The sequence below is a fragment of the Falco cherrug genome, chromosome 9 (genome assembly GCF_023634085.1).
Source record: "Falco cherrug isolate bFalChe1 chromosome 9, bFalChe1.pri, whole genome shotgun sequence".
Lineage (NCBI taxonomy): Eukaryota > Metazoa > Chordata > Aves > Falconiformes > Falconidae > Falco > Falco cherrug.
In genome coordinates this window covers 27,455,648-27,476,659 of record NC_073705.1, presented here as the reverse complement: position 1 = coordinate 27,476,659, position 21,012 = coordinate 27,455,648, and the positions used below count along the sequence as shown (strand labels likewise).

General features: G+C 61.8%; 4 protein-coding genes across 11 annotated transcripts in view; 3 read left to right on the top strand and 1 right to left on the bottom strand.

Annotated features, from left to right (window-relative positions):
* Window positions 1-1,119: 1,119 nt before the first annotated feature.
* On the bottom strand, window positions 1,120-4,973 carry LOC102054501 (steroid 17-alpha-hydroxylase/17,20 lyase). The gene is made up of 8 exons (XM_055720701.1): window positions 4,498-4,973; window positions 3,838-3,976; window positions 3,041-3,270; window positions 2,703-2,789; window positions 2,383-2,592; window positions 1,950-2,119; window positions 1,773-1,876; window positions 1,120-1,507 (listed from the first exon to the last, which is right to left on the bottom strand). The coding sequence occupies exons 1-8, from the start codon at window positions 4,819-4,821 to the stop codon at window positions 1,239-1,241; spliced, it is 1,533 nt and encodes a 510-aa protein (XP_055576676.1). The 5' UTR covers window positions 4,822-4,973; the 3' UTR covers window positions 1,120-1,238.
* Window positions 4,974-5,747: 774 nt separating this feature from the next.
* On the top strand, window positions 5,748-9,319 carry BORCS7 (BLOC-1 related complex subunit 7). 4 transcript variants are annotated; one of them, XM_055721169.1, is made up of 5 exons: window positions 5,748-5,927; window positions 6,475-6,537; window positions 7,002-7,045; window positions 7,482-7,502; window positions 7,907-9,319. In XM_055721169.1, the coding sequence occupies exons 1-5, from the start codon at window positions 5,787-5,789 to the stop codon at window positions 7,923-7,925; spliced, it is 288 nt and encodes a 95-aa protein (XP_055577144.1). In that variant the 5' UTR covers window positions 5,748-5,786; the 3' UTR covers window positions 7,926-9,319. The 4 variants fall into 4 exon arrangements, with proteins under 4 accessions (XP_055577144.1, XP_055577146.1, XP_055577145.1 ...); XM_055721171.1 differs by having other exon boundaries at window positions 7,482-7,547; window positions 7,968-9,319; XM_055721170.1 differs by having other exon boundaries at window positions 7,482-7,553; window positions 7,968-9,319.
* Window positions 9,320-9,782: 463 nt separating this feature from the next.
* AS3MT (arsenite methyltransferase) lies at window positions 9,783-14,074 on the top strand. 2 transcript variants are annotated; one of them, XM_014278416.2, is made up of 11 exons: window positions 9,783-9,835; window positions 10,187-10,227; window positions 10,718-10,845; window positions 10,953-11,103; window positions 11,176-11,312; window positions 11,600-11,669; window positions 11,908-11,989; window positions 12,076-12,207; window positions 12,328-12,470; window positions 12,881-13,021; window positions 13,886-14,074. In XM_014278416.2, coding segments are annotated over exons 1-11 (1,125 nt in total). In that variant the 5' UTR covers window positions 9,783-9,834; the 3' UTR covers window positions 13,985-14,074. The 2 variants fall into 2 exon arrangements, with proteins under 2 accessions (XP_014133891.2, XP_027658346.1); XM_027802545.2 differs by lacking the exons at window positions 9,783-9,835; window positions 10,187-10,227 and having other exon boundaries at window positions 10,756-10,845; window positions 10,943-11,103.
* Window positions 14,075-18,006: 3,932 nt separating this feature from the next.
* Window positions 18,007-21,012, top strand: part of CNNM2 (cyclin and CBS domain divalent metal cation transport mediator 2) — a 125,459-nt gene continuing 122,453 nt past the window's right edge. For all 4 annotated transcript variants that reach the window (XR_008733865.1, XM_055720600.1, XM_005437253.4 and 1 more), the window contains exon 1: window positions 18,007-19,767. Coding sequence is in view for 3 of the 4 variants with exons in the window: in XM_055720600.1 (XP_055576575.1) it covers window positions 18,192-19,767 (1,576 nt within the window). In the remaining variant the exon portion in view is untranslated. The remainder of the gene's footprint in view (window positions 19,768-21,012) is intronic.

Sequence of the window (21,012 nt, the reverse complement as noted above, 5' to 3'; positions counted from 1 at the left end):
CTCCATGGCACGGTGGTTTTTGGTGAAAGCAAACATGGCCCCTCGTGTTAGGGGAAGGTTATGTTGCTCGCAGTGACGGCTGCTATCCATCCATCCAGTGAGCACGGGTGCGCGGGTCCCGACGCAGGCAGGAGGTGCCACGTTGCTGCACAATGGGTGTCAGCAGCCCCCAGCTCTGTGGTGCCCGTGTGCTGGGCCTGGGGGGCCACAGCTGAGCTCAGCCCAAAGGGTCCAGGCGCCTCTGGGTGCCCCTGAGCAATAGGAGCCCCTACTTTCGGCAGGAGCAGGGGCTGCCTACGCTTCCGCACGGTAGCTCGCACACAGGACGGTGTTGGTCAGCCCTGCGGCTCTGCAAGGCACTCTTGTCCCGTCTGGAAGGGGCTGCATGCGTGTCCGTGGATGCATGTGTGCATACAAGCACTTAGATGCATGCGTATGTATGTGTGTGCTGGCAGGCATAAATGCATCCCTGTGCTTTTGTGTGCACACACACGTGCATGCCTGCACTGCCAGCAGCAGGGTGTGTGCCTGTGTACCACAGAGGAGGAAACCCAGCAGGAGCTAAAACCGCAGGAACCGCCAAGCTGCTTCCTTCTTTTGCCCCGCAGGGAGTGGGTGGGGGTCCCACCACCGGGGGACAATGTCCTGGGACAGGGCAGGGGGAGGCAAGGCTGGGGGAGCTCTCCCTGCCCTGGGGGGGGCTCGGCTCCCAGCCCACGTTGCATTTGCTCTCTTTGCTCCCAGTGGGGAAACTGGGGCAGGGGCCAGCCACGGTCACCTACCTAAGGTCACCCACCCAGGGTCACAGCTACCAGGTACAGCCAGGGCACCAGTGCCCCCAGACTGCCTTACTCTTACCTGGCTGGGGTGGGCCCTTCTCCCCCCACTAGCTAGGTGGGTGGCGGGTCCCCATGGCTTATGGTTATCTCTGGACAGGCCCCCCCATCCTTGGACAGGGCAAAAGGGCTGTTCATCTTAGTAGCCCCACAGAGGGGCCATGGCCTCCTAGCTCAGCCCAGTGCTCCCACAAAGTTGTGGGACCACCATACATGTCAGGCACTCTCCCACATCCCCCTGCTCTCTGTCACCTACCCAAAGAATAGCTGGAGCCATGCTGCTTTGGGAACAGCTTTATCCGGACAGCCCACATCCATGGGACAGGCATGTGTGGTCCCATAGCCTCTGTGGTCCCATCCCACCCCACCCCACCCCTGCCCAGGATCCAGGGCTCATCCCCATCACAAGGCTGCTTGCCATGCATCTCGCAGCCTGGCCTTCACCCGAAACTTCTGCACCTGCAGCACGACACCAAACTTGCCCTCCAGCGAGGGCAGGGGCTGGTCCTCGGGGCACTCCAGCGTGAACCTCTGCAGCATCCAGGCCAGGAAGAGGAAGAGCTCCATCTTGGCCAGGACTTCCCCAAGGCAGACACGGATCCCAGCCCCAAAGGGCAGGTAGCTGGGTGAGGGCGAGTGCACGTGCTGGCCCCGCTCATCCAGGAAGCGACCTGCAAGGGAAAGGGGCACCACTGGCGTCAGCAGGGATCGGTCCTTTCTGCCTGAGACCTGCCCCAGTTCATCACATGTGTCCCTCCTGTGAGCTGCAGGAGCTGAGACAGTGCAGATGCCCCTGTCAGGGGCCGGGGGGTCGGGAGGAGCAGGAACCAACCTCCCACCTCAAAGGAACCAACCTCCCACTCAAGCCTTCCCAGAGCTCAGCCTCTCCTGCTGTGCCCACACTGCCATCCCCTGGCACCAGGGCACCCAACCCACCAGGGTTGAACTCCTCGGGCTTGTCCCACTCCTTCTCATCATGGTGCACAGACCACAGGTTGATGATGACCCTGGCTCCCTTGGGGATGGAGTATTCCCCGATGCTACAAGGCAAACACAGAGTGAGACAGTTGCTCCCTCCTGCGGTCCCTGGCTGTGGCCTGGGGGGGGTCTCACCTGGTGTCAGCAAGGGACACATGTGGGATGAGCAGGGGGGACACGGGCCGGATGCGCAGCACTTCGCTGATGGTGGCCTCCAGGTAGGGCAGCAGCAGGCGGTCGCTGAGCTGGGGGTGACGTGCCAGGCCAATCTTCTGGTCCATCTCCTCCTGGATCTTCCTCTGGACCTGGGAGGGGAGCAAGGGTTGGGGTGGGAGCCTGGGGAGGGGGGTACCCTGTGTGCAGGGGCTCCCCGCAGCAGTGGGGTACACCCAGCATCACCAGCATGTCACAGCAGGTTGTGCAGGGCAGAAATAAAATGCCCACAGCCTGATCCTGCTTATTTGCGAAGCCTGACATCTCTTTTGGCACCTGCCTTCCCCAAAGCCCCCCACGATGTCCCTGGTGCTGGAGGGAGCCCAGGCCCTGCGCTGTGGGGTGCAGACCCTACCTCAGGGTAGTGGAGCAGGTAGAGCACAGCCCATTTGAGCACAGTCGTGGTAGTCTCCACGCCAGCCCCGAAGATGTCCCCCACCGTCATGAGGAGGTGGTCGTCAGTCAGCTCCAGCCCTGGTGCCGGGGGACTGCTGTTCTTGGCACTGAGCCTCACTTGCAGGAGGGCATCCATGAGGTCCCTCACGGCATCCCCGCAGAAGGCTTCCTGCCAGGGGACACACACGTGAGCCCAGCTACCCTAAGCACAGTCCCCTCCACCCCAGCTCCAGCACCCCGAAGCTCCCAACCATCTCCCTGTCCTGGCCCCGTTGTCACCTTATGTTCAGTGAACTTCTGCTGGAGCAGCTGGTCCCGGACCTTGAGGCATCGCTTCAGCAGGGCCAGGTCCTTGTTGGGGAAGATCTTGGGGAGAAAAGCCTTGTTACAGCAAGGGGCTCCAGCTCCGCCCAGCCTCTGCAGGCCCCCAGGCATCTGCTCCATGCCCACCAGGAGGGTACTGGCTCCTGTGGGACACCACAGCAGGGACCCTCCTGCTGGGAAGTCCCCAGCAGGGACTCCGGGGGGCTCAGGTAGCCCCCTCCTGCAGGACACATCCCATCTCCTTCCTCTCATCTGAGGTTAGAGGAACAGGCTGTCCCCACGTCCATGCTCACCTGGAGCCAGGGGAAGATGTCCACCAAACTCTCCTTGGCCACGGTGTCCACGATACCCTGGCTGTACTCCAGCATGGCCTCGAACTCAGGGTCCCCACGCTGGTATGAGGAGTTGAAGCAGAGGGAGCAGACCACGTTGGTGACAGCCCGTGTGAGCTCAGGGGCCATGTCCAGGGCCGTATCCTGTGCAGCGCTGAGCGTCTCGCACAGGGACGCAGCCTCCCGACAGACTGGGGTGGAGGGAAGAGGCAGGCCAGGGGGTGATGATGAAGCCAAGGGGGTGGAGGGGCAGCTGGGGGCTGGAAGGAAAGGTTCCCCACTCGTCCAGGGTGTGCAGCTTGCAGAGAACACCCCCCAGCTGGGGCTGAACCCTGAGGGGCTGGGATGGACAGAAGGGACATGCCGGATGCTGGGGAGGAGCAGCGAGGGTGGAGACACGCAGGGAGGTCTCCATGTGTGGCTTGATGCTGCTCCAGGGTGGAGCAGGGAGCCGGGGGGTGTGGGAGCTGGCTCCGTGCCTCAGTTTCCCCAGCTGTGAGTGAGGGAAGCCAAAGCTCAGGGCAGGAAATGCATGGGGAGGGGTGTCAGTAAATGACTGGCAACGGGCAGGACTGAGCCCCTGCTAGGCAGGCTGAGGGGGTGCCGGGGGGGTTGGGCTGTGCCAATGAGTCCCCCCTTGGTTCCCAGGGGATCAGGGCACAGAGAAAAGGAAAGTCCAGCCCAGATCAAGTGTGGGAGGGAGACAGAGCCAGCATGGGGGGGGGGGGGGGGGGGGGGCGCTGCTGGGGGGCACTTACTGATCTTTTCAAGGGCAAGCGAGCCCTCCCCGAACATGGAAAGGGCGGTGTGTACCAGCTTGCGCTGGAACTTCCAGACGGGCCCATAGCTGGCAAAGGCGATGTCCTTGCCCCCCCGGGACAGCAGGTCCGTGGTCACCTGTGGGACAAGGCAGCCCCGGGGTCACCCTGCTGTAGGGCAGCCCCGTGTGAGCTGTGTGTCGGAGAGGGGTGATGCTGGGGGTGCGGGTGATCATCTCATCTCAGGGATGGTCTGGGGGGCTGGTGGTTCGCACTGGCCGGCGAAGCCTAGGCGGTGAGCTTTGCTTGCCATCCCCTTGGCCTGAGACTGATGGAGGCTTCGGGATAGATGCCAGGGTTAGGGGCTGGGGTGCCCAAGAAACCTAGCGGATGCAGAGAGCCTGGAGGTATCCGAGCCCATGTCCCCACGCCCTGACATGCAGCCAGCCCCAGGGAAGAACAGGCACCCTCGGGATGGAGGATGCGCAGGACTTGCCCTGGGGAGCAGGGCAGAGAGGGGCTGTCCCTGCCATTGCCTGGCTGCAGGCAGGATGGCGAGAGGGGCCCAACCCTGCCGGGTGTCAGCACCTCTCTTGGGAGCATCCCCCACCTCACCTCGCCGCAGTGGGAGAGGGTCTCCAAAACCTGCTGCCAACTCACCGTGCGGGGCCGTCCGGCAAAAGCTTTCCCCTTCTTCAGCAGCACCTCCCTGGCGTGCCGGTAGCTGTTGACCACCACCACGTAGTGGGAGCCCATCCAGAGGGCGTAGAGGCTGCCATAGCGGCCCTGCAGGCGCCAGAGCCGCAGGTGGAGCTGGGGGTGCCCGGCCAGCTGCAGCAGGCTCCCCACCAGTGGCAGGGCCGGCAGGCTCCGTGGGGGCCCCGTCCCCGTCCCCATCCCTGTCCCCGAGGCAGCTCGCCTGCGTGCCAGCCCCCAGGCGCAGAGCAGGGCCAGGGCCATCAGCAGGGCACCCAGCAGCGGCATGGCAGGGCGGGATGCAGGGCTGTAGCAGTGCGGGGGTCCTTTATACCCGCTGTGGGGTCATCACCTTGACCCCAAGGCGGGCTCGCCTCCTTATCAGGGCGAGGGGGATGGGGAGGGGGGAAGCCGGCGCTGGGCCCGTGGCCAGCTCTGCAGCTGGGCACCCGGCGGCGGGCAAGGGCACAGGGCCATGGCTGCTCCGGGTGGCTGGGGGAGAGCCGCGTCCAGCGGGCTGTGGGCCAGGGGGCTCCCGAGGCCAGGTCCGTCTTCAGGGCTCCGTCCCCAGCACCCTGTGGTGGGTGAGGGGTGCAGGGGCAGCTGAGCCCTTGGGGTCTGCCCTGGGTGTCGTCAGCGCAGCCACCCCCAGGCTGGTGGGGCGCTGGGGTCCATCCCCAGCCCGGGAGCCCCTTGGTGTGCCCGCGTGGGGACAGGCGGCACAGGGCTGGGGCGCTGGGCGAGCACGGGGAGTGCTGAGAAGCCCTGGGCAGCACTGGGCAAGCACTGGGAGTGCTGAGAAGCCCTGGTCAGCACTGGGCGGCGCTGGGCGAGCACTGGGAATGCTGAGAAGCCCCGGCCAGCACTGGGAGTGCTGAGAAGCCCTGGTCAGCCCTGATTGTCAGCCCTGGGCAGTGCCGGGCAGCCCTGATCAGCACTGGTGAGCACTGGGCAGCCCCGGGCTGTACTAGGCAAGCACCGGCCAGTGCCGAGAAGACCCGGCCAGCCCTGGTCAGCCCCGGGCAGCGCTGGCCACTCTCGGGCTGTCCGTGCCCGCGCTAATGTCCGAGTCCGAGGTGCCCTGGGGGAGGCCGTGGGGGAACATGAGCCCCGAGGGGGTCGGCTCCGGTCAGCGGCGCCCCCCCACCGCCGCGCACCGCCCCACCGCGGGGCCTGCGCCTTCCCGACCCTTCTGGCCGCCGGCGCTCGCCGTAGCGGCGCCGGCGGGGCGAGGCGGGGCGCGGCCGGGTAAGATGGCGGCGGGGGGCGCGGCGGATGCCCAGGCGCGCTTCGGCCACTCGGTGAAGGGGCTCCTGACCGAGAAGGTGACGAGCTGCGGCACCGACGTGATCGCCCTCACCAAGCAGGTGCTGAAGGGCTCCCGCAGCGCCGAGGTGAGCGGCGGGCGCCGCCGGGCGCCCCACTACAGGCCCCGGCGTGCGGCGCGGCTGCGAGGCCTGCGGGGCGGAGCCGGGGGCGGTGGCCGCTCGGGCCCGGCCGCCCCCCGGGGAAGGGCCGGCGGGGCGCGGTGGTGTGGCCGAGGGGCTGCGGCCCGGCCCGGTGGCGGCTGAGCCCCCGGCAGCGGCGGGCGGCGGGACGCACGGCCGGGGCCGGGGGCAGGAGGCCCGGGTTGTGGGCAGGGCCGGTCCGGCACCGCGCAGGGCTCTTGGGCCGCGGGTGCTTCTGGCAGCGCTGGAGAGGTGCTGGGAGGCGGGAGGGAGCATTTACCCCATGACAGCCCTCCAGAGTGAGGGGCTGGAGCGATGCCTCAGGCTCTCCCCAGGCCTGTGTGCTCTGAGGGGGGACATGGCACCCACAAGCCTTGCACAGTGGCCCCTGGACCATTGGCCCTGCGAGCAGGTCTGCTGGGCAGCTGCCACAAGTGTCTCGGGAAACGCAGCGCTGCTGCTTCTCAGTCTGGCCTGTGCATTTGTCTTTTAGCTCCTGGGTCAAGCTGCTAGAAACATGGTGATGCAAGAAGATGCCATCCTGCACTCGGAAGATGTAAGCTGTGTTTATCTGCTAAGGACCAGTGTTTCTAGTGGACAGGAGAGGAGAATTATAAGAACAGATATGTAGGCATGTTACTGGAGCCCTGAAATGAAATACAGGAGTTCAGGCAGCAGGGCTGGTGGCCAGAATAATTTAAGGCTTCTTCAAACCCATGTGTGCTGCTGGCCTTCCAGCGTCCTGCAGCCCAAGCCAGCCTTTAAGCTGTGCCATCTCTACACGAAAGCTTGGGGAGGGAACGTTAGGTTGAAACAAAGCACTTAGTGTCTGTGCCTGTTATTGGGAAAGAAGAGGGGAGTGTGCCACTGCTGACGGGTACCGGTAGGAGTGTTTCGGAAGCAGTGCAGTGATACAGTGATGGCCATGCTGGAGGAACTCCTCTGTCCCAGTGCCAGCTTGCCTTGTGATTCGGCTGAACTGCTCCATTAGACATTCATTCTTTGTCTTGTTCTCCACAGAGTTTAAGGAAAATGGCCATAATAACCACTCATCTACAGTACCAGTAAGTAAGCGATACAATGTTCTCTCTGGGGAGCTGAGTAGATCCCTTGATCCTTTTCTGTTCTACTTGAAGACTTTGCATGAAGCCCACTCAGATCAGTCCCTCTTGCCTGGCACTTCGAGCTGAATAGACCCCAGAGCTGGGATCTTCCAACCCTTTTGAGTTCCACTAGTACAGCTCAGACTGTTTTGGGGTGGGTGATGAGATTTTTACCTCCTGTTTGCCTGCACCGTGTCTCCCGTTAGAGTGTGTGAAGCATCTAGAACTAAGGGGGAGAAGCCAGTGCTGCTGCTGTCCTCTCAGGACTTAATCCAGAAACACACCAGGGTTTGGCCTCCTGAACCCTTGATCAAGTCCCTTTTGTTCAACATAACATGAACCCTGTTGCTGAAATTCTTGTTTTCTAATGCTCTTTTTGTTTCCTTTTCTCATCTAGGCAAGAAGCAATTCAGAAGAAGTGAGTACTTAGCGGAAGGAATGCCAGGAGGACCACCAGGACCCTGTAGGGGTCGGTGGGAAGGGAGAAGTGGTGGAATAGGGTGGGGGAAAACAGAGTGAAAAGGTTTTTGCAGCTGCCTTTGAAGCAGCTGCTGGCCCAGCAGGATAGTGTTTCAGTATTGCGAAAAGATGGGAATTTGAGGGAAGGGATGATTTATACCAAAACTTCAATTTTTTTCATTAATGTGATAGAGCCTGTCAGGTTGGTTGTGATAGATGATGAGGGTGGTGTAGAGCAGAGCTGTCTGATTATGGGTGCACAAAATGAGATTTGCCTTGGGACACAGAGGTGGATTGGGGAACTCCAGGGTTTGTCTTTGCTGTAGTGTCAGCGCTAGAGCTGTTCTGGTCCCTCGGATGCAGGCAGCACAGCACAGTCTGAGGAGCAGATCTCACCGTGAACCTCTTCTTGCTCGGTCCCCAGCGTTGAGCAGTCGTCAAACCTACAGGACCAGCTGAATCACTTGCTGAAATGAAGCATAGCATGAAGGCACGAGGACACCTGGACTGGCACCGAGGGCAGTGAAACATCCTTTCCCCTCCAGACCCTGGGGTTCAGACCTATGTCTGGGTAGTGCTGGATGTCAGCTGGGATGTGTGCGGAGCTTGTGTTTCTGGGCATGTGGGCCCTTCTCAGGTGCCTCCATCCACATCTCTGCTCCAGAATCCTCGCGGGCTCACCAGTGCCAAACTGAAACAAACTTACCTGAAACTTTACTCCCCCCAGCAATTCCCATGTCTGCTTACTTCCCGTGTAGCGTAAGATGTGTGGTCCACACTAGCACCCCTGGTAAGAAATGCAAATAGAGCTGTAGGTTTTAAATACAAGTGCCTGCAGTTTGACGCTGGACTGTATTTAGACACAGATGGCACAGGGTGCAATTTATTTAGGGCATGTTAATCAGGGGGAGCTGTAAGTGCCTGGCGGGAGAGAGGTGCTTCAGTGTCGACTGAGGTGCCAGTCCCAGGCCAGAATTTCTGAAAGCAGGAATCTGGGCACACACTTTTGTCACTGCTCCAGCTGGACATGGTTTGGCTAGCATTCTGCTTGGAGGTTATCTTATTTTCCACTCTGCCAGAGTCTGGAACGTCATCCCCTTGCCAACCCATCTGCACTGCCTTCGGCCTTCGACTGCATTCCTCTTCTTGAGCTGCTGCTCCAGTTCTTGATGAAGCAGCCTTGGCTGTGGTGTGTGTCTGTATCTGGGTGGGAAGGTATCCAAAGCCCAGGCCAGAAAGCAGGTGGGAGAGCATCATGAGCTGATGTGCTCAGTTCTGCACTGCTCTGTGTTGGAGGGCTAGCAGCCAGGCTCCTGTTCACATCCTGGGGAGTGACATCGGGCCCGGGCTATAAATACCGTGTCTTGTCTTTGGTAAGTCAATTATCTGGAGCACTTGGAGTGCACGGGAAGCACTTGTTTGCCTGAGTGTGCTTTTCATCAGCTGATATGAGAAGGCAGGCTGAGAGCAGGCATCAGCCTGCCGTGGTCCTGTTGCAGCACTGCTGGGGTTTGGCTCCTGTACTGCAGAGTCTTCTCCTGAGCTTTTACCATCCCCTCCAGTGCCACTGCCTGTTTGGGCTTCGCCTGGTGGCACCACAGCTCCTGCATGCCCATGAAGGTGCTACGGATAGCCCAAGGACCATGTGGGATATTTTTGCCTGGGGAGGGGTCCTGATGCCCAGCTTTGCAGATGCACTTTTGGAATGAGGGTTTTCCACGAGCTGCTGGAGAAGCCGCAGCTTCCTTGCTGGGAATAAAAGCTGCCCTGAACAGCCCCAGACTGCTGCAGAGTCTGTGCTTGATGCCATCACTGAGAGTCCCTGTGCAGGGGGGAGACTGGGACGGTGGGTCTCAGCCCCGCAGTGTCCCCCGTCATGCTTCAGCTCCGGGGGTTTCTTTGCAGATGCACTGTGTCCTTGTTGCAGGTGGCTTGTCCCCTCCAAGGTCGTGTCCTCTGCAGGGACCAGAGCAGTCCTGCAGCGTTAAACTTTGGTCTCACTGCATTTGGGGTGAGCAGGGACAGGGCTGTGCCATGGGAGCACAGAGCTGTTGAGCGGGTGGCAGCCAGGTGTGGTTTTGGGGGGTGGGCGATGGCAGCATGACCCCCATGGGAGCAGGGCCAGCACCCGGCGCTGTGCCTGGGGTGCTGCAGGGAGGCTGCGGGGCCGTGTGCCCGGGGTCTGGGCCGGGCGTGAGCCGGTGTCGGGGTGGCGCTGGGCGGCGCAGGGTGCCGGGGCGGAGCGTGGCCCAGGCTGGGCAGAGTCCGGCCGAAGCGCTGCAGCTGGAGGCAGTAAGGCAGCCCGGGGGCTCTGCTGTGGGGGTCCGGGGCCTCCCTGGGGACACCCCTGGGGCCAAGGACTCTCTGCAAAGCGTGGGGGCTGATTTGCACTTTGGGGAGGTTTTTGAGGTCTCGTATCTCCAGGGCAGCTGGGACTGGTGGTTTTGCGGGGTGGGGGGTGTTGTCAGGCACCCCCAGGAACATCCCACGAGGCTGCTGGGTACTGCTGGGGCATGGGGAAAAAAGTGCTTTTTGCTCCTGTATTTGAGGGAAAAGGGGGGGGGAGTTCAGGGCCTTTGGGAGGGCCCGGCGTGGTGCCTGTTGCAGTGGCGTCAGGACACCAGCCCCATATTCCCGTTGCAGTGGCAACCCTCTGCGGAGAGCGGGTCCACCGGGAGGTGCAGGTGAGGGGCGCAGGTGGCTGGGTGGGGGGCCGAGCCCAGGCTGCGCTGGGATGTCTGCTGCGGTCAAAGGCCAACGCCTGTTTCGGTGCCTAGATAAAAACGTGAGGTGCGGTCGGCTGCTTCTCTCCTGTTCCCTGCAGGGATGGGGGTTGTTGAGCAGCCCCATGTTTCCCTGCCCGCGCTCCCTGCACCCTTCTCGCCTGGGGAAACGGTGGCTGCAGCATGCAAAGTTATTGCAAAGGGGAATTTAATCCCCTACTGCACAAACACATCTGTGCGTGCGAGCAAGGGGAGCTGGGGAGGGTGGGGGCGAAGAGGTGCTTGGTGTTAGCCTACTCTTTAGCTGGGTGCAGATGAGAGTGCTGGTGCCAGAGGACGCTGGGGTCACATACAAACCAAGTGCAGAGGCATGGCCCCGCGGTTTGGTGCACAGGGAGCTCCCAGGGAACAGCTTGCTGTAGTTTGGTGGCCTCTGTCCTTCCCACCTCAGGATTACTATGGCAAAGAGCTGCAGAAGTCGGAGGACCTGAAAACCAATGCCTGCGTTACCTTGGCCAGGCCTCTTCCTAAGGCGGTGAGAGATGCTTTGGAGCGTGTCCATGAGGAAGTGGTGGCCAGGTAAACCCTGGGGTCTCCCCTCTTCTGCTGTGTCCCTCTGGGCTGCAGCCTCCCGGACCACCATGCCACGGGGGCACCTCTGCACGGCTCAGCTCAGCACCCCCCAGGTACTACGGCTGCGGTCTGGTGATCCCCGAGTGCCTGGCATCATGCCGGATCCTGGACCTGGGCAGCGGCAGTGGCAGAGACTGCTACCTGCTGAGCCAGCTGGTTGGGGAGCAGGGCCACGTCACCGGGATAGACATGACCGAGGGCCAGGTACAGCATGAATCTGGGGCTTCTCCTCATCCCCCCAACATTCCCCCACCATCGTTCCCTTCCTCCTCCCAGGTCAAGGTGGCGAAGAAGCACATTGCCTACCACATGGACAAGTTCGGCTACCGAAAGCCAAATGTTGAGTTCCTGCAGGGCTACATGGAGAAGCTGGGTGATGCTGGGCTGGCTGATGAGAGCTACGATATTGTTATGTAGGTACTGCACAGGTACTGCGCTGCCATCCTGGTCCTGCTGCTGCCAGGGGCCATGGGCTGGTGTCCAGGTCTGCATCCCACTGGGTTGCCCGCCTCAGGAGCACATGTTAGGGAAGGGGAAATTCCAAGGCAGGGTCTGTGCTAAAGCCTGGGAGTACACAAACTGCCCTTTTCATGGTCAAATCAGCATCTCCAAATCCTGCATGAAACAATGGTACAGGCAGCAGCTGGTGGTGCTGAGTGTGTGAGAGGGTGCAAATGAACCTCAGTCGCCTCCTCCCTAGCTCCAACTGCGTGATCAACCTTGTCCCCAACAAGAAGGCCGTGCTGCAGGAGGCCTACCGTGTGCTGAAGGTAATGCTGGGGCTGGCACCCACGGCAGGAGTGGAGCAGGGTTGTGGTGGCCCTGCTGTTGTGGTGCCACTGGGATGCAGCAAATGGGATAAAGCAAGACTGGGATGCAGGATAGGGCCGGGGAGGGCACCACTGCAGAGGGTCCTGAGCAGGGTAGCACTGGTGGGTGCCCAGTTCTCCCTGCCCCTTTTGTGCCATTGCTTCTTGAGGTCTCCCTTCACTCCTTGCTGCCTTCTAGCCTGGAGGAGAGATGTACTTCAGTGATGTCTATGCTAGCCAGCGCCTGAGTGAGACTGTCCGGAAGCACAGGGTTCTGTGGGGTGCGTAGGGCTCCAGGATGGGGGTAACATGGGATGGAGGGACCAGACCTTTGCCTCCATCACCCATGTCTGTGGTCTCATGCCAGGGGAGTGCCTGGCAGGAGCTCTGTACTGGAGAGACCTGTACAGCATTGCCGAGGAGGTGGGGTTCACCCCCCCGTGCCTGGTCTCCGCCAGTCCCATCACCATCGGTGACAAGGAGCTGGAGAGCTTCATTGGTGAGGGTCTGACCAGGGAACATCAGCTCTGGGCAGCTGTGGGGAGCTGTGTGAGGCGCCCAGCCTCTGCTGGTTCCCAGCCTGGGCACTCAGTGACCAATCCTAATCTGTCTCTTGCAGGTGACTGCCACTTCGTCTCTGCGACTTTCCGCCTGTTCAAGGTGTCGGGTAGCAGCCAGACTGGGCCCAGTCAGGTCATCTACAACGGCGGGATCGTGGGGCATGAGCAAGAGCTGGTGTTTGACGCCAATTTCACCTTCAAGGTGCGGGGAGCTGGGGCTCCCCATGATGCCAGGCGGTCCTGGTCTGTAGGGATGGGGTAGAGCTGATGAAGCAGTGCTACTCAGCAGCATCCTCCGTGATTTTTGGGGTTAGCTGTGGTAGAAGGAGTGGCGGGTGAGAGCAGAGGGGCTGTATAAACCAGGGTAAGCACAAACGGGGCGGGAAAAGGAGCCAGACCCATACATCGCATTGGGGTGAGGATAGGAGCAGGACATCCATGGTGGCTTTCAGGAGGGTTTGAAGCCAGCTGCTTGGTCATTGTGGGTGTTTCTCAAGGTTTTGGGCCAGGCTGTATCCCTGCTTTTTCTCCCCCCATCATCTGGCTGGGTGGCTAGTGTCCCCTGGCCACATGTCCTGGACCCCAACCCTGTGACTGTCCCTCTGCCCCCAGCAAGGAGAGGTGGTGGATGTGGATTCTGAGATGGCTGCAATCTTGCGGAGCTCCAGGTTTGCGGAGGAGTTCCTGATCCGACCTGGTGGGGCCTACGCTGGTGCTGGTGCACCGCAGGGCAGCTGTTGCAAGGGGGTGAAGGTTGGTAGCAGGCAGCTCCATGGCTGGGTTCAGGGTCGGGGATATGGGTGTCCTGTGCCATCAGAGTTGCCCTGGGGTATCAGAGGGGCTATAGCATGACACCAAGAGACTTGAGTCCTTCTGGGATGGGCAGGAGCCCATGGAGCGCAGAGCGTGGTGCCTGGTGCCTGAGCTTGGGCAACTGCACCCCAGCGCAGGCTGGAGCTCTCCAAAGGGGGAGGTCTGCTCTAACCACCAGGCATGAAGAGCCCCTTGCCCCCCACCATGTCCATGGGGGCTGCTGAGGCTGACAGCTGGACCTGCCCGAGGTCCCGCAAGGGGAGGCATCCTTCCCCTGGGGAGATGGCTGTGGACAGCCTGCCACAGGGAAATGATCGCCCATCCCCATGGCTCCTTCGCGCCCATCACTCTCCCAGCTGCTGATGTGAGCTTGACCCTGGCTGCTAGCCCTGACCCCGCAGTACAAGGCACCCCTATCTGCTGGAAGCCTCTCTCCACCTCTGGTGGTCCCTCCAGCCTGTAGATGGGCCAGGAGAGGCAAGGGAGATAACGCCTTGCAGCTGCGTGTCCCTGAAACACAACCTTGTACTTGGGGAGGGGGAGATGTTCTTGGGTCCCTGGCCAAGCAGGAGGCATTTCTCAAATAAAAACAGAGCCAAGGTCCAAGAGAAGCTCTTGGCTTCCTCCTCCTGGCAGGGAAAAGCAGCTGGAGTGACCCAGGGGCTGCACCCACGTTGGCTATGGAGGGTCTGCTTGGGCTGCCCTACTGACAGGGAGTGAGTTGGGGGGGAAATGCCATTTTCTTGGGGTGCCTCTTGCTTCCCTCTGGCCCAATCCTGCCCCGTGTTGTTCTTTGCCCTCCAGGAGAAGATCTGCGATCCCTTCCAGCTGCTGGAGCTGCTCGCAGCCCCAGGTCCTGCCTGCCATCCTGGTGGCACCTGTGGTCCCCTGGGGTGCTGCTGAATGGCGAGCAGTGCCACTGGCAGCACAGGAAGATGTGGCCCCAGTGGCATGTCGTTTCCACTTGAGATCAAATAAATGGCTGAACTCGAAGACTACGTGCTCACGGCTGGGACCTTGGGGCCCGTGGGGTGCTGCTGTGCTCCCCTGTCAGGGCTGGTGGGGCAGGTTGTGCCTGGTGGTGGTGATGGACAGCTGTCCTGTGAGTCCCCTCGCTATGGGGGTGGCCGCAGCTGCGTGGCTTGGGTGTGCAGGCAGGGGCAGTGTCCGTGGGAAAGGGGGCTGTGGGTCGCTGCGTGGGAGACAGCAGGTCTGGAGGGGTTTGGCAGCAGCTGCGTGCTGGCGTTGAGCTCACGGAGCAGAGTGGAGACATTTGCAGGAGGCGGCTTGGCAGAGCAGGGTGTGAAAGGAGGCCCCGGTGCCGCGCAGGGCCTGATGCTGCAGTACGCATCTCTCTGCGTGAGCCTGGCTCTAATTTGAGGTCTCGGGGAGCCCGCAGCTGAGACACAAATGCTTCTGAGAAGCGAAAGGCACAGCAGTAAGCAGCCCAGTTGTTTTTCTCCTTCTTTTGATCTCCCCATGCTAACCTTCCCCATGCAGGGAGCCGCAAGCACCTGCCAGGCGGCCCATGCCTGCTCCCAGTGGTGGGGTGGAAAGCTGAATAACGTGGTTGCAAATGAGCATCTCCCCAGGGCACTGGGCGAGAAGGACTGGTTACCTCCTGGGGGCTCGGCCAGCCTTGCTTTTCCATGAAGAACTTGGTGTGACACATGGGGTGCAGGGGGATGCCCCCGTTATTTGCATTCAGGATGGGGCACGCCTGAAGTAAACTCCCCACACCTTGTCCCACTTGCAGCCCCACAGCCCTTTCCAGAAGATTTCCAGGGAATTTCTCTACCTTTCCCTGCTCAGCACTGCTGAGGTTTGTATTTTCCACCAGACTCCATCTAGTGGGAAAGCCCCGAGTCCCCTGCGAGCACTGCACCCGGCCGAGTTTTGCAGGGAAATGTGGTGATTCTGGAAAAGCAGAAGCCAGGCTGGCTGCATCCCGCAGCGGGTGAGGAGCGAGGGCTTCAAGGCTGCAGCAGGAGGCAAAGGGCCATGCTCCTGCCGCCCCCTGCGAAACACACGTGTCCTGGCCCGCAGAGGCTGTTTGGGAGAGGCCAGAGCTGCTGGGCAGCCCTTGGCTGAGCAGCTGAGCTTAGAAATGAGGGACTGTTTCCACCTCTCCCCATACAATGATTTTCTGCAAATTTCCCCTCTCTGCCATTTAAACAGCATATTGCTGTGGCATGGGGGAAGATAAAACCCAAACAATAAAATATTTGGATTCAAAAAGAAATGTGAGCAAATGCCAAGGATGCTCTGCCGTAGCGGTGGCTGAGGAGGGTCCAGGTAGTAAGGAGGCATTGCCAGAATGTCTGGAATGAAAAGCGTGGGCAGCCAGGTAACGTCCAGCTGTCACACAGTGATGGGAAATCCAGAAACAGGCGTGACAGCCCAGAATCCTTAACCTGCCCTCTGCCATCAGCAAAATAGGGGAGTGATTAATTCACAGTTTAGAGATTAAACGTATAAATAATGCCCATAAATACAGTTTCCTGAAAAGTTGCCTTGCCAGCCTATCTTTCTGGCTTCGGGCAAGACTGCGAGTCTGATCGATTTGGTGTACACACACATGTAAGTTGGTGTTACCTGGAGCCAACGGGGCATGTATCAGCTGGCTTCAGGTAGGGGACCCTGGCAGACCAGCCTCGAGGGTGGCTGTGACGTGGCAGGTGAGGAGAGCTCTGGAATTGTGTGCAAGGACCTCACTGATAGGACCTTGGGAAGAACCTGCCAGAAAACACATGCAAGATGCTGTTTAACCTACTCTGTGATTACTGACAAAGACTTTCACAAAGACTCCAAACAGCCCACCCCGGGAGGTTTGCAGCAATTAGCTCCTGCTATCAAAGGGAGACTTCCCAGGCTAACTGAAGAGCAGATAGGGTGGGGGGTCCCATCTGCAACCCCTTTCATTAAAAAGGCATGAGTCCCTGCCACAGCCTTTCCGCCTGCCTGGGGAGAGAGGTGCCCACTGCGAGGGCCCCCCCTCTTGCATGCATACGGAAAAAGGCCACAGCTTAATGCCACTGCATTTGCATAGCACTATTTTTTTCCCCATATTCTTGGCATTTCTGGGAGGAAGCAGCTAAGAGGACTTGACTTTGATGTTAAGCATTAGAGTAGGGGTTCTCACCAATCTATGGATGTGGGGGGGGTGTCTTGTCTGCCTGGCTTTGCTTGCGCATGCACAACCTTGGGGTTTTTAACCCCAAAGCCATGAAAGAGGAAAAGGTGCAGCCCCATCCCACATGAGGAAGCCCAAACCAATCTGTCCAGCACCCCGGCCTGGCTGTTCTGGTGACTGTGAAGATGGGCCAGATCCCATTCTCCCAAGCCGTAAGCTGTGGTGCTCTGGTTCACCCCGGGGTGAAAGGGGGGTGATTCCCAAGCCCCCACTCACTGTGGCTAGCAGGGAGGTGGCTGTGGCTCAGGGGCATCCGCCACCTCCCGGGGGGAGCAGCCCTCTGGAACTGCCCCTCGGTGAGCTGGCTGAGGTCTGGGACCAGGGAAGCAGCGCTGTGGCTGCAGCCCCCGGAGCACTGGGCTGTCCAGTGGGATCCTCCGCTCTTCCGTTTGCTGAGCACTTGGATGGCGGAGAGGCTGCTTTACCTCCTCTAAGGGGTCACCCTGAACCCCCAATGTGGGCTCGGCCACCACGAGCCGCACTGGGTGCTCCCTGGGCTGTCCGTCTCTGGCTGGCTGGGATGCAGACAGGTCACTCATCCCTAAGGGAGGGCGGTGGTGGCTGGGTCCCGGGGCGGCTGGGCCCCCGCTGGGGTTGGGGAGCAGCAGGAGAGGCCCCGGGACACCGGCACGCACCCACGTTACACCGAACCGGGGTCCCTCAGTCCTGGGTGCATCCTCCGTGCCCTGCGGGGGCGCGGGGCGCCGGGGGGGGGCTGTGAGCGTCCCGGGGGCAGCTCCAAAGTCCCGACCCCGCTCCTGGAAGTCCCTGCGCGGGGTTCGTCTGATGCGACGAGGCGGGAGGTGCCCCGAGCGGCTGAGCAAGAGGCGGAGAGGGGAGCGCGGCGCGCGGCCCGTGCGTGTCGCACGTTTAACGCTTCGTTTCGCTCGCAGGAACGAGCGCGCCGAGGAGGTGCCGGGCGCGGGGCGGAGGGTGCCCTGGGGCCGGGCCGCGACGGCCGGATCTTTAGCCGCCGCAGCGTACCGCGCCGGCGGCGGCACGGGGAAGAGCGGGGAGCGGGCACGGCCGGACGGTGCCGGGAGAGCCGTCGCCCGCGGCCGCCAGTAGCCCCGGTGCCGAGATCGCGGCCCCAAGCACGGGCAGCCCCAAGGAGCCCGGGGCCGCGGGAAGGGCGCAGGCGGGAGGGCGAGGGGATGCTCCCCGCGGCCCGGAGCTGGCTGCGCCGCGGGGAGACGCCAGGGGGCGCTGCGCGACCGCCGACCGCGGCGGCGGCGGTAGCAGTAGGGGGGGCGCGGGGCGGTGCACTGGAGCCGCTGCGGGGGGCGGGCGGCGCGGCAGGTCCGCGGGCAGCGGCGGGTGCAGCGGGCCGGGCAGGGGCGGCGGGCGGCAGCGGCCCCGTCCCATCCCGTCCCGTTTCGTCCCGTCCCGTCCTGTCCCCCGGCACGGAGGCTCGCCGGCCGCCCCGCCGAGCGCCGCACGCGCCGTCCCCGGCCCGCCGGCCGCACCGCGCCCCCATTGGTCGCGCCCCTCCGAGTCTCCGCCCCTCCAGCCCCGAGACCCGCTGCCATTGGCCGTGGCCTCAGGGCCGGCCCCGCCCCCGCCCGCCTGGCGTACACACCGGAGTCACGCGCCCCCCGCGCTGGGGAGGCGGTGGCGGGCGGCAGGGCGGGGCCGGGCCGCCACTGGCGGGGGGGCGCGCACCGATTGGCGGCGCGGAGCGCCGGGCCCGACCCCGCGAGGCGTGCGGGGAGGGGCGGGGAGGGCAGCGGCTTGAGGCGGCTCTCGGCTCGGCCCGGCCCGGCAGTCGCCGCCTGTCGGGTCCCGCGGGTAGCCGTGCCCGCCGCCTCGCCCGCCGCCGCGCCCGCCGCCACCGCCGCCGCCGCCGGGGGAGCCGGGGCACGCCGCAGGCGCCGCGCGGCGATGCGGGGCCGCGGCGGCGCCGAGCCCTGACTAAAGATGGCCGCGCTGCCCGGTGGGAACATGGCGGGGGGCGGCCGGGGGGCGCGGGTGCTGCTGCTGCTGCTGCTCGGCGGCTGCCTGGGCCGGCGGCCCCCGGCTGCCGCAGCCGCCGCCGCGCCGCCCGCCGCCGCCGTCGTCCCCCCCTCGGCGGCGGCGGCGGAGGAGACGGTGATCATCGGCCTGCGGCTGGAGGACACGGACGACGTCTCCTTCATGGAGGGGGGCGCGCTGCGGGTGAGCGAGCGGACGCGGGTGAAGCTGCGGGTCTACGGGCAGAACATCAACAACGAGACCTGGTCGCGCATCGCCTTCACGGAGCACGAGCGGCGGGGCGGGCGGGCGGCGGCGGGGGCGGCGGGGCGCGGCGGCGGCGGGGGCGGCGGCGGGGCGGCGGGCGGCGGAGCCCCGCAGCGCTGCGGCATCCGCACCTCGGACATCATCATCCTGCCGCACATCGTGCTCAACCGCCGCACCTCGGGCATCATCGAGATCGAGATCAAGCCCCTGCGCAAGACGGAGAAGAGCAAGTCCTACTACCTGTGCACCTCCGTCTCGGCCCCCGCCGCCGCCGCGCTGGGGCCCGGGGCCGCCGGGGGGCTGGCAGGCGCCGAGGGGCCGGTCGGGCCCCCGCCCTGGGGCGAGACCACCTGGATCTACCACGACGGCGAGGACACTAAGATGATCGTGGGCGAGGAGAAGAAGTTCCTGCTGCCCTTCTGGCTGCAGGTCATCTTCATCTCGCTCCTCCTCTGCCTCTCGGGCATGTTCAGCGGCCTCAACCTGGGCCTCATGGCCCTGGACCCCATGGAGCTGCGCATCGTGCAGAACTGTGGCACGGACAAAGAGAAGAACTACGCCAAGCGCATCGAGCCCGTGCGCCGCCAGGGCAACTACCTGCTCTGCTCCCTCCTGCTGGGCAACGTCCTGGTCAACACCACGCTTACCATCCTGCTGGACGACATTGCCGGCTCTGGGCTGGTGGCCGTGGTGGTCTCCACCATTGGTATCGTCATCTTCGGCGAGATCGTGCCGCAGGCCATTTGCTCTCGGCACGGCCTGGCCGTGGGCGCCAACACCATCTTCCTCACCAAGTTTTTCATGATGATGACCTTCCCGGCCTCCTACCCCGTCAGCAAACTGCTGGACTGTGTCCTGGGCCAGGAGATCGGCACGGTCTATAACCGTGAGAAGTTGTTGGAGATGCTGCGGGTCACCGACCCTTATAACGATCTGGTCAAAGAGGAGCTCAACATTATCCAGGGAGCCCTGGAGCTGCGCACCAAGACTGTGGAGGACGTGATGACCCCCCTCCGAGACTGCTTCATGATCGCTGCTGAGGCTGTGCTGGACTTCAACACTATGTCCGAGATCATGGAGAGCGGTTATACCCGCATCCCTGTTTTCGAGGGTGACCGCTCCAACATTGTGGACTTGCTCTTTGTTAAGGACCTGGCTTTTGTGGACCCTGACGACTGCACTCCGCTCAAGACCATCACCCGCTTCTACAACCACCCGCTGCACTTCGTCTTCAACGACACCAAGCTCGACGCCATGTTGGAGGAGTTCAAGAAAGGTGGGCTCGTGCTGGTGGCGGGGGCGCGGGGGGTCAGCTCTCAGCTCTGGAGGTGAGGGGGCTCTGCAGAGAGGCCCCTTGTGTTCCTGCTTGCAGAGGGGTTTGGGAAGGCGCGCTCGGGACAGAGAGCGGCCGGTATTTAGGCATCTGCCAGATCCGCCTGTTCCCTGGGTCAGAAAACTGATATGCGGCTGGTATGTGCCCCCGGCCTCTTTTCCCCACTGCACTGGGATGTGTGTGTGGGCATGGTGCCAAGCAAGGTTGTTTTCTTTCTTGCTTTTTCCACTCATCTGTCCGTTATGGTGAGAACCGCTGACGGGAATCTGCACCCATTGCTTGGCTGTGGCTTCTCCCGTGCTTTTTCAGCTGGCCTGACAGCGAGGAGAGCGGGTGGGCTGCTCGGGTATCTTTCAGGCTTAGTGCGCGCGCACGTGCTGAGATAAACAAGGCGTTTTAGCTCCATTCATAGGCTCAGCCGGCTGACCTCAGCTCTGTGCTCATGTTCCAGTTATTTTGATTGATGCTTTGGTCTTGTAACTCATAAATAGCTTCAGGGTCTTAAAGTATGTTCGAAAGCACCTGTTGGTGCTACGCTTCAGAGTTTACAGGTCTTTTTCCCTAGGCTTCCCACCGCCCCAGCACCACAGGCTCGGCAGAGATGTGACCCTAGCTACCCCTCTTGTGTAGCCTGTGTATTAGTTGCATCAGAACGGGACTGAGGCTTTCTGGCGCCGTCTTAACTGTAGGAGGTTTTAACCTGACAAATGCATCTTAAATCCCGTTAGAAGCTTTTGCTTATGAGAAAGAGAAAAAACTTTTTTGTTTTCCTTTTTAAATCTGTTCCTCTCTGCAAGCCAAGTAATGATGCCGTATGGCCTGTGCAGGGAAGTGTTTACAGAGAAATAACAAAGTGACATTTCAAACAGCGTTGATGTGCGGTCTCCTGTGCTGGAAAACGGAAGGCCGTTGGAGTGCCACAGAGCTGTTCATACCTGGGGAGACCTGGTCAGAGAACTGCTGAGCAGCTCAGTGCCTGGGAGGTGATCTGGCCGAAAGGGGAGATCTTTACAGCTGCACTGACCCCACAGTTAGGCTAATGGGGAATATCTGAGTTGGTCTTTTATCAGCTACAAAAGTTACCTTGAAAATAACTTTTTTTCATAGGTGAACAGTCTTTCTAGGGAATAATTTAAATTACCATTTACATTTCAGGTGCTGTGTTGTCCACACACGGGGTTTTGACAG